Source organism: Solanum stenotomum, chromosome 12 (genome assembly GCF_019186545.1).
Source record: "Solanum stenotomum isolate F172 chromosome 12, ASM1918654v1, whole genome shotgun sequence".
Classification (NCBI taxonomy): domain Eukaryota; kingdom Viridiplantae; phylum Streptophyta; class Magnoliopsida; order Solanales; family Solanaceae; genus Solanum; species Solanum stenotomum.
Window position 1 is genome coordinate 46,835,265 of NC_064293.1, and position 12,104 is coordinate 46,847,368.

A 12,104-nucleotide genomic window follows, 5' to 3' on the forward strand; every position below is an offset into this window, starting at 1 on the left:
TCTTTGACCATGCTTTCACAGGTCATGCTTGAGACCAAATTCAAAACTGGGGTTGGATCTGCAATATTCATTCTCAAGCTTCAAGATCATTTACCAACTAAGTTACGATCTTTGTTTGGAGTTTCATGTCACAACCAGTCTATGGAACTTGAGAAAACTGTCATTTACATTTCACTTACTTTTGCAACATGAAGTTATATGTTTTGGTTGAAGCAGTAACATTATAAATCTGATTCACAAGCAGCTAAAATCTGTCACACTTCTTGCGGTAACATTTTCTAATACTTGTCTCTGTCATATTATACATTCCTAAAGTAAAGTACATGCAAGCCATCTGCAAATCGGTCTTAGAAGGGAAAGGTATTGTAGTACTGATTGTAGTTGTTGATACAGGATTAGTTGCTCACCTACTACATTCTCAAACCTTTTACTACAACTTATAGCTTATCTCTTCAACATTTATATTCCTCCCTCCGGTGGATATATGCCTGTCTAAATGTGGAAAAAAAGAATGACAAGCATTTCTTCTCAGACTAGTTATTATTTTTTGAGGTATCAATAACACAGTTTATATCAGTTATGTGCTCCATCTTAAGGCTTTCATGTGTCATTTGTGCGCATTGTCTCTTAAGGTCCATTTTATGTTGTTTTTTTGGGTAAAAAGTAAATACCATTGACAAACGAAGGGGCCAATACACCTACAGAGCGGCTAGAATCCATAGCCACCTTCTATGATCTTTTAAGCCTCCTACTGAACAAGAGAACTAGTTACATGAAAAAATGTTGAATCAACCTATAATTTCTATGAGCTTTCTTAGATCCTCTAAACAATGCTATTATTCTCTTTTATTCCATTTTATGCTATTCGCTTTCTTGGTATATTCCATTTTATGTTTTTATTGGGTTGGTTATAGCAAGTAAATTATGAATTGTAATTTATAAAGGAAGAGCTTTTTTGTTCTAATACCATCAGTAACTAGACAATGCTAGAAAGGTACTCTTCGAAGCACTATCATAAAGAACGAATGCAAACTTTCACAACCTGATCTGGAGGATAAGGACCTATATCCCTCAAAGTTCTGTAAACATTGATCACTTCATTTGCATTCTTGTTTAACCCATACTATTGCTTAAGATGTGGCCTTGAAATATGTCATCCACAACAGCAAACAACCTCGGAAGATTGGCGAGTAAGCCAAGAATCCAGAAGAACCACGTTCAGATGAGATTGGAGATCGGAGATCGATAATGACATCAGTCATAAGAATCTATAATATATTCAGATTACAAATTACATCTGCTACAAATTTAAAATAATTCTCCAAAATATCAAAGGTAATAATAACCTTTTATGGACAATTTAAAATAATTCTCCAAAAGAAAATTCCGACCGTTATGGAGTTTGAGAGAGAAAAAAAAAATTAATAAATTTTAATAGATTAAAGGTTTAACTAGGTTTGGCTATTGCCGTTAAACTTACCTGATAGTGTAAAAAAACTTTACACTGTCAATGCATACAAGTTAATTTATATAAATAAATAATCGTTGGTGAAGGGATAAATAAATTTTAAAATGTTAACAAATAGTTTAGTTCTAACTTGTAGAAAGTTTAGCTCTACCTTTTGCTTTATACATATGATATGATTTTAAACAAGCACATCTCCCAACATTTGAAGAGTTAGAGGGTGTAATAGCTATTAAATTTAAAGATCTTTGGGCCTAGTTTCTGTTGGGTTTTAAATGGTGTGAATGGAAAATGAAGAGTTGCGATTTTTTTTATGAAGAGTTGTGATTTTGATGAAAAGTTGCGACTATTATGAAGAGTTGTGACTTTTATCAAAAGTTGCGACTTGTATGAAAAATTGTGATTTTTATGAAAAGTTGTGACTTTTATGAAAGGTGGTGATATTTCTGAAAGATTATGACTTTTCAAAGGTTTGTGACCTTTCCGGTAAGGCACAATAAGAACCTTTTCACAATACCCTCTGTTTTCTATAAATTGAGGAATTTCCTCTCACTTTAAAATAATCAATTTCTGGACTTCTTCTTCTACTACTAAATCTAGTATTCTAAGTGTACTTTACTGCCGTTGAGTGGCTCGCTGACACCAGCGTTATGGGTATCAGATCATTCTATTCTGGGAGGACATATTCCAAATCAAACTTCGGATACTAGAGGGGAATAATTTCCTTAAGGGGACACTGTGCATTCAGTGGGCTTGATCTTCTCTCTGTTTTTTCAGATTCTGGTATGTGTTACAGATTTTAGATTTGTGAATTAATTTATGTTCTTCACTGGTTCATTAAAGTTTGGTAACTTGGTATTTCTGCAAAGTTTGTTGGAATCAGTAAGATTCTTTAAACACAGATTGACAACAATTTTTCTTTAAGAAAAAATATTTCGTATATTTTTTCTAATCTGTTTCTGATTCTAGTTTCTCTACTAGTTTTACTTTTCTAGTTGTGAAAATGTTCTTAAACTTTATTGTGTCTTACCAAGTTCTTCAAAGTTTTGTTCTAGTATCTTAGGAATATAAGTTGAACAACAGTTTCGAGCAAAACAAATTGCTCGTCAATCTAAATTATATATCAAGAGTTAGGGAAGTTTGAAGAAGACATTATCAGAAAGATTTCTCCTTATGATCGACTCTTGTGTTTACGTCTAAGTTATCATCTTTGAGATTATTCGAGCATGGAAAAAGAGACTAAAATTGAGCCTAAAGTCTAAATGTTCAAGTGTACAAAAGTGAAAGTTTGCATTCGTTCTTTATGATAGTGCTTCGAAGAGTACCTTTCTAGCATTGTCTAGTTACAGATGGATCATCAATGGTACCCCATTAGTGAATCAGGTCCTGAATAACAAGGCTTGCAAGGAGTAAGTTAATATTTAATGATTTTAGATATTTTTCTTTACTCCTGATGTCTTTGTTTTCATTTGTGTTGGGGCATGGATTGCATCGGCATGAAATCAACCTATAATGTGCAGCAAAGCGACTAAGATCATCTGTATCCCAGTGACAAAATTATCCCGTGAATATACCTAATTTAGTTTTACGATACCTACCAAGCAATAATTTCGTGCTGAAGATGATATGTAGTCTGTGATCATCACAGTGAAGGATAATCTAGATCTGGAGCACGATACATCTATAGAGATTCAAGAAATAAATTGTACAACGTCAACTCTCTCTCTCTCAAAACACACACTCATATGCTCATACGTACACACATTGCTGCAACCCTCAATTTGCCTTCTCCACAACCATTCACCCAACAAGGCACTGAATTCTAAGTATCACTTGAGTAGTTTAGATCTTTTAATTTAGTAAAAGTAAGCACTTTTAATCTCTATCAAATATTTATCAATATTAATTATTAAATTTTATCAATACTTTAAAAATAAATTTAGTAAAAGTAAGCACTTTTAATTATTGAAACATAGAAATATGAAAGCATACAATGTTAAAGTTCAAAATTTTGACCAAAAAAATATCTAGCATACAAATTCCTTACATTCTTAGTTGTAAATTTCATGAACTTAAAGATCATTTCCTTGAGTTCTCTCACATTGACAAGTATATATTTTGGTGATATTCAAACTCATGAACATAATTTTTGAATATGTATATAAGTTTAAACTTCAAAAATGATTTATCACATATAAACTTAACTCAAAATAAAATATAAAAAAAATATTAAAATTTCAACTTCATGAATAATTTATGGAATTCAAATTCCTAAAACGATTCATAGGGTTCAATGAGGAAGAAGAACGTATTTTTTTAATACTTAATTTATTGATATCTTTATTAAGTTTATTATAAAATGATTATATATTATTTACTTTTGAAAATAATAGTTAGTTCCTCATCACTATTCACTAGTCAAAGTGGGGAGAGGTGGCTATTATTTTTTCCATTTTATCCACCTATGCAGCTTCCTCTCTTTAAATTATTTAATTTTTTTGTTTGTTAGTTGTTTTCAAACTGAAGCCAATCCATATCACACATACATGTATATGTTATCATGTCTCAATCACTTCGCAATTACCATTTAGGTTTAAAGTCCGCTTATATTCTCTACGATCAAGATATATTAGTCAACCAATGGATGTAATTCAAACTTTAATTTGAGCATTTCACATATTTGCCTTCTACAAGATATTTATGTATCCTTGAGGAATTTTAACTTCATCACTGAACACATACATTTTTGCCTTATGTGTTATCCAAATCTCACTTTCCCTCTATTTTATTTCCTACCAACAATTACACCTATTGGTATAAAATGATTGTTTTATCACAAATAATACAAAATGGTTGTTTTATCATAATTTTTGTGATGACTATTTATAAAAATTTCTCATTTGCACAGGATGATTCCTTTTGAAACCGATTAATAAACAAAATAAATTTACATAAATCAAAACGAAAGGTGTACTTGTGAAACTTAACACAAATATTTTTTCTATAATAATAAATTAAAGAGTCAATTTAGTGAATCACAATTAGCCAATAAAGCAAATCGCTTAGATTCCTGGCTAATCTAGTCATTGTTCACGTTTCCAATCGCCACGTGTCACAACCTCATTCCTACGTTTATGTTAGAGAAAAACTTAGAATAATAACTTGCTTAGTGCTTACCATGTGATTAATTAAAAATTAATACACCTACAAAGGCCAATTCTGATTTTTCGTTTGTTTTGTTATATTGTCATTATTGACATAATTTATATTTACTTTTGTCGACTAACTATTGATGATTACGTGACAAACACATCAATGGCCTACCTTGAATAGGACTTTGATTTATATTTTGTTTTCCTTTTTTGTTATCCTCACTATGAACTTAATTTAATTTAAACATTAGTTCAACTAATATATACTGACCAAATTTAAACATGTAAATACCTAGAAGGACGGCGAGCTAGTGTAAACACTTGGATAAAAACTTACATATCACAATTTTGTATTAAATTATATTTATTTATTGTAATTAAATAATAAATTGATGTTAAAAACTTATAAGTAATTAATATACTCTGTATTATCGAATATAGTGATTCTAAAATTTGGAAATTCGTCCTTTCATTAGGAGCTTCACTATCCAGAAATGTATGATCACACCATGTTTAGGATAGTATTTAGCTTTTGTATTTCTATAGGGGCATTCTTATATATAAAGTCACAATTCCAACCTCATTCGAGTTTTTAGTGTTTTTTTTATGAAAGCATATTAAATTTATTCTTGTTATATTTAATTTTTGAATGTGAATAATTTTGTCATTCGATATATTTTGAATTTGATCTTATATATTACTACATATTATTATCCTTTCTTTGATATGAAAAAGTCTCGTTTTTAACTTTGACAAATAATTTATTGGTAACTTTAAATGAATTACAATCGTATATAGATAAATTTAAAATATTTTATACATAAAATTCACGTTATTTACGTTGAAACTTCATCAATATCAAGAATAAATACTTGCATTTTTATATCATGAATGACGCGTATAATATCAATCCACCTAACAAAAAGTACTTTCGGCTCGTGTGAAATATAATGGTCATGGGAATTGGGAAGGCCAATTGTTGTTCAATTCTCGTTTATTAAATTATTATTTCAAGGAAAAAAACAAAATTCTTATTTCATCGTCTATCTATCTTTTGACAACTTGGATTGTATTATATTTGTATAAAGTATACTATTTTGATTGTTTCAGCAAACAAAGTCCACGATTATCTTACTCTGTCTATTATAGTAAAAAAAAATAAAAAAATAGCACGTACTTCATCAAATTAAACTACCACTATTACTGTATTATTAAGGCATGTTGGTAAAATCACTAAGAAGGAAAAAACACCCGTATACCAATTTTTCACTTTTTATGAGGATACTATCGTGGTGAAACAATTTAATGATCCAAATATTATAATTTGAACTATAGATTACACGTTTAATTTTAATATTGAACCGGTTAAATTTGAAAAGTCAAAATTGATATAGTTATATTTTTTTATCTTAAAAAAATAATAAAGAATTACAAAATAAAAAATTGAACATTCACTAATAAACTAATAAGATACAATTTTAAACAGTCAATCAACTAAACTGCTATGGTTACTATTTACTCACACAATTAGGAATTCTTCTTTGTCATGTTGAAACTGTTAAGTGTTGTTGGGTAGACAAAGAGTTGGAGTTACAAGGCATAACAAAAAGTTACCGCAAGAATAAATATGATCCCGTCTCAAATTATTCACGGTATATTTTAAAAATTAAATGTCTCAAATTATTTTATTTATTGTCTTAGCCATTCAAGACAAATTCACTAATGAATTTTTCCATTTCAGCCTTAGCAATAATTTTCTTGAAATTACAAACACCTTAACTACATAGAGATGACACATACATTACATAAATATTAAATAAAAAGAGATTATATCTTAAAACATAAATAAGAGCAAAATAATCAAACTCATTCTAAGAATAATATTTTCTTAACGGGTAAAATAAATAAAAATCACTCTTAATTATTGTTATTGTTTTAATTTATTTGACATATTTCTTGACTTTTTAAAAATTATTTTTTAATTTCAATTTTTCAGATGACATGTTTAAAATCTCAAAAATAAAAATAAAAACATATCGATACATTTAACATATTCCAAATTTAAGATCATAAAATTTTAAGAAAAATCCTTACTTTCTTATATTTTTATCAAATCAAAAATAGATTAAATAAATTGAAAAAAAAAATCTTATAAAATGTGTAAAAAGAAAATTTGAGCCAAAAGGAAGTAGAACTCAATTAAATGAATTAACATTGGACACAAATAATTGTCGAAATGTCCCTAATAAGTATATATAACCTTTCAAATCACTACCTAACATTTCTTGATCTTGAAAATAAGTGAGAAGGCACACGTTTTCCTTTCATCTCTTTCAAGAATTTCAAGATAAGAATTAGCAAAGGCCGAGTTTTGGATTTTCTTTAACAAAGTTTTAGTCAATGAAACTGTTCATACACGTACAATTTATACAATCAATTCTTTGCGTGAAGCTTTCTTCTTCTTCCTTTTCTGTTTCTTATATTTAACCATACAAAACCCTATTAAAGTTTTGGCCTTAAATAAATTTTATTGGTCTTCAATAATTTTTGAGAGACTGCGGATTGTTGATTTTTTTAATTTTTTGGATTAAGGACGATATATCAAGATTTTCCAATTCTGGGTTCTTGAATTCTTGTTCATTTTTTGTGTCACTCTTGTGGAAAAGGTTTATCTCAAAGAGTCTTGCTTTTAAAAAAAATCCATTTCAGGTATGATTTTTTAGTATCTGTACTCTTAAAAGAAAATTGAGTAGATTCTATTTATGGGAACCGTTGTTTGATTATGTTTATTGGTTACTTTCTTGTTTGATATGGTTTTTTGTGTCGGAATTATTGATTGCGATTTTGGGGGTAAATTGCAGTTAAGGAGATTTAGTTTTGGGTTCTTTAACTTATGTAAATAATTGGATTTTGTCCCAAATAGTTTGTTTCACTGGTTAAATTCATTGTTCAAAAATGTTTGAAATTCTTGTGGAATTTGTTCCCTTTTTCAAGGGTCTATCAGAAATAACTCTCTATCTCGAGGTAGAGGTAAAGTTTGCATAAACTCTATGCTTCTAATCAATAATATAATTTAAAAGTTTCCTAGAACCCACTTGTGGGATTATAATACTGGGCAATGTTGTTGTTGGGTAGCTTGTGGAATTTACTATTTAGGAGGTCATAGAATGTATAGACTGATACCTGTTAAGTATTATGTGCAGATTTTTTTTTCCTGAAGGATTCAAAAAGCGTAAGCTGGTCTGCATATAGTTGGTAAAGTTTCCAATTTTGAACTCTCGAAGCTTCAGATTTCAAACATGACTATTGGAAGCATTAGACCTGTAAAAGAGAAAAAATCAAGAAAGAACAAACAGCCAGTAGTAGATGACCAATCGCCATTATTGCCTACAAAGCATCAGGAAGATGGGTTCAATGGGGCTTCATATAGTGGGGCTGTATTTAATTTGTCGACTACAATTGTCGGTGCTGGAATCATGGCCTTACCTGCAACTATGAAGGTGTTGGGACTCATTCCTGGGATTATTATGATCATCTTGATGGCTTTCCTCACAGAAGCTTCAGTTGAGTTGTTAATCAGGTTTAGTAGGACTTCAAATTCAGTTTCTTATGGAGGTCTTATGGGCGATGCTTTTGGCAACTATGGGAAGATGTTGCTTCAAATATGTGTACTTGTTAATAATATTGGTGTTCTTATTGTATACATGATTATCATAGGTAGGTATGCAATAATTGATTACCAGACCCTTAAAGACTTAGCTTCATGTGCATTAAGTTTATGACTACTTTCTCATCCACCTTTAATTCCATGACGATTGTGATACTCACTCTTTATATTCTCCTTTCAAAGGTGACGTGCTTTCTGGAACAACTTCAAGTGGAACCCACCATGCTGGTGTCCTGGAAGGTTGGTTCGGAGTTCAATGGTGGAATGGACGATTCTTTATTCTTCTTGTGACCACCCTTGGCGTATTTGCACCATTAGCTTGCTTAAAGCGTATAGGTAAGTTCTTTCTGTAGATACATCAGTTTTTTGGGATATCACTTAATTTATCCAATCCTTTCATGCTATTTTTACTACCCAAATATGAATGTCAGTCAACTAGGTATATATAGAACTTGGTTGCCGTTTGGTAAGCAGCTCGAATTTTATTTTTTGTTCACGACTCTTCAGAAATACATGGGCAGTTTCTACATCCTTTTTCCTGTGAGTAGATAGTATTCTGTGCAATGCAACAATAAACTTTACATCAACAGTACTATTTCTCTGTATTACATGTGCAATGTGGTGACATTATGTTCCTCAATTTGCTTTGCAGATTCATTGAGATATACATCTGCATTATCAGTCGCCCTGGCTGTTGTATTTCTGATCGTAACTGTGGGAATCACCATATTCAAGCTGATAAATGGATCAATTCTTATTCCCAGATTGCTTCCCAGTTTTTATGATCTAACGTCATTCCTCAAGCTCTTCACAGTTGTTCCTGTAATGGTCACTGCGTACATCTGTCACTATAATGGTAATGGCCCAATTATATTTTCATGCGGATACTGCTGTTTTGTTTTGCTGCTAATATTTTATGAAAGGGAGGTATACATAGTTTCGACCAAATATAATGGTAGAAATACTCTGCTATGCTTGAATCATTAATCTTAGGTACATACTTCCCATAGTTTTTGTATTCTTATGCTTTCAGATTTCTCAGTTGGAGGAGTCTTTCATATAATCATATAAATTCTTTAATTATATAAGTCATGACAACCATATATATCTCAGATTAATGCAAACAGTTTTATTATATTAGAAGTACTATTAGTACAAAAATTCTGGTTGTTTGGTGCATTAATTGATGATTACTGAATGTGTTATTCAAATATATCATATTTCAAGATCATTACTGCTTGCATTATGACTTTCTTTTCCTACTCTTTTTGTAAGTCCACCTCTTGATTTGATCTGCCCATGGATGATAGAGAAACCATCAGGAGTTCCTGTTATCTTTAGATGATCCTACTTATAAGTAGTTTGGCTCCGTGTAGTTCATTTAACTGTTTAGTCTACTTCATATAGTATATATGATTGACGTAATAGAATATCCTATGTGAAATTTTCTTCCTTGATGTGCATTCTTGTCAAATTGGATGTTGCAGTTGTAAATGGAAATTTAACTGTACATCCGTCTTGCTACAACATTAGACTAAACAAGTGTACTTATGCAGTTCACTCCATAGAAAATGAACTTGAAGAAAGCAGGCAGATCAGATCAGTGGTGCAAAGTGCGCTAGCTCTTTGCTCGAGTGTGTATGTGCTGACAAGCATTTTTGGATTTCTCCTATTTGGCGATGCAACTCTTGATGATGTGCTTGCCAACTTCGATGCTGATCTTGGAATTCCATTTGGCTCCTTTCTTAATGATGTTGTGCGTGTCAGCTATGCTGCCCACCTGATGCTCGTCTTTCCCATTGTTTTCTACCCACTGCGGCTTAACTTGGATGGCCTTGTATTTCCTTCTGCAAGGCCTCTAACCCTGGACAATTTGAGGTTTGCTTTAATCAGCGGTGGCCTCATTGCCATCATCTTTTTGGGGGCGAATTTCATCCCAAGCATCTGGGATGCTTTCCAATTCACTGGAGCAACTGCTGCTGTTTGCATAGGGTTCATATTTCCTGCTGCTGTTACTCTCAGGTAAACACATTTCTGTTGCACAATTCATTTTAAGTGTAACTTGACTGATGCTTGGCAAATCCAAAACTTGGGATTATAGCTTGCAATATATATCTTTTCTGCCAACCCCCCCACCCCCCCACCTACCCGACCTGCGCCAACTTAAAAGGAACATGATAATAGTACGACTCATTTGAGTTGTTGCATGCATGAAAGTTTGTGTGAACGGAAATTGCTGACCAGCTTTGTTGGCACATCTGATCAGCCTGCATTTGGTGGCCTTCGTAAGATTTGGTGCGAGCGTACTTGCTCTGCTCTCCGGTCAAGGAAGTGAATAAGCTGACCTCATCTTAGTTTGAGTTCTGTTCACTTTTTTGTGGATTGGGAGATGTCTACTTATGTTCACCTCTCCTTTAAAAAAGTTGGACATTTGAGACTACTGACAACACAGTTATCTGACTTCTATATGATAGAGGAGTTGTTCAAAAGGCAGAGAATATTTTGTTTGTCCAATGTTGAAAGGTTGCTAATATTTTGCTTCTTGGAAAGGAGTAGAAAGACATCACGTCTGAAAATTCTATGCTAGTTAAGTTGGAGGTGCTTGGATATCTCATGGTTAAATACAATCAAAGGATGACTATAAATTGATTACAACTTGCTTTTGTTACTGATACCAGATTTTCCCTAATCAATCCTCTTCCCTCTCAAATTTCTTTGCTGATCCACTGGACGGTATTCTAGTAATACCTTTGTCATTCTAAGACCTTTATCATTCGATACCTTAAGAGTTTCGAACTGATACTTGTGTTTTCATCTTTCCTATTCGAATTATGGTAAGGTACAAGAGCACTATCTCTAAAATTTAGATAAAATTTACCTTGTTTGCAGTTTGGAAGTTTTGTCCAGGCAGGACTATATGTTGATTGATTAATGAATTTAGGTTTGCTGGTTTGTTCCAAGTCCTGGGCCATTGATTATTTAAAGTTTAAACATTTAGGTGTGAATTTTAAGAATTACGAAGATTAGATATAGCTTTAGCCTATAATTGCAATATATCCTTCTCCCTGCTTTCAAACCCCACCATCCTTTCCCCCCAGGTGTATGGCGAAATCAGATGAGCATTTATAGAATTGGTTGTATTTTGTTGCAGGGATCGGTATGGCATAGCAACTAAGAGGGACAAGATCTTAAGTATTTTTATGATTGTCCTTGCTGTCTTTTCAAACATGGTGGCCATATATAGCGATGCCTATGCCTTGTTTAAAAAGAATTCATCACCGCGTGAGTGATTTCTCATGTACCTGTGCGACAGGAGGAATTGGAAGTATCAGTTGTACTCATGGTGAAGTTTAGGGTGAAGGCAGGATAATACTGGTTCAGCTTTTCTTTGAAGCTACTGGAGTCTAATTCTAATAAGTTTTATAAATACTGCTCAATATCAAAATTTGAGTAGCTTTGCTCAACATGCATCAAGACATGGCTACAGCCTACAGTTTTGTACAGTGTCCACTGGAGTTTTGTCTTACATACGAAATGATGGTGTATAAACATCAAGTTCAGCTTGGATTGGCTTCAGTTCTCTGTATGTTGATTTCTTGTGTATTCATTTCCCTTGGTTGGGTTTGTTTTTTTCACATACTGTTTTTTTCTTTTCCTTAATGAATCTCCAGGTCCCAGACGTCCTTTTTAGTTGGCTGGTGTTTGGAATTCATTTATTTGCATTGTTTTGTTTTCTTTCCCGTCAGTTCATAGGAGAGTTTTGTGGTTAAAGGAGTGAGTGGAACTCTGTAAAATTCTCTGTTATATTAATTGCTTTTTT

At 32.1% G+C, this 12,104-nt stretch overlaps 1 protein-coding gene across 2 annotated transcripts; it reads left to right on the forward strand.

The window, feature by feature from the left end:
* The first annotated feature begins 7,052 nt into the window (after positions 1-7,052).
* LOC125849091 (amino acid transporter AVT6A-like) lies at positions 7,053-12,029 on the forward strand. 2 transcript variants are annotated; one of them, XM_049529099.1, is made up of 6 exons: positions 7,053-7,326; positions 7,821-8,334; positions 8,468-8,620; positions 8,937-9,140; positions 9,841-10,306; positions 11,174-11,519. In XM_049529099.1, exons 2-6 carry the CDS (start codon positions 7,917-7,919, stop codon positions 11,214-11,216), a joined length of 1,284 nt encoding a protein of 427 aa, XP_049385056.1. In that variant the 5' UTR covers positions 7,053-7,326; positions 7,821-7,916; the 3' UTR covers positions 11,217-11,519. The 2 variants fall into 2 exon arrangements, with proteins under 2 accessions (XP_049385056.1, XP_049385055.1); XM_049529098.1 differs by having other exon boundaries at positions 7,075-7,326; positions 11,436-12,029.
* The last annotated feature ends 75 nt before the right edge of the window (positions 12,030-12,104 follow it).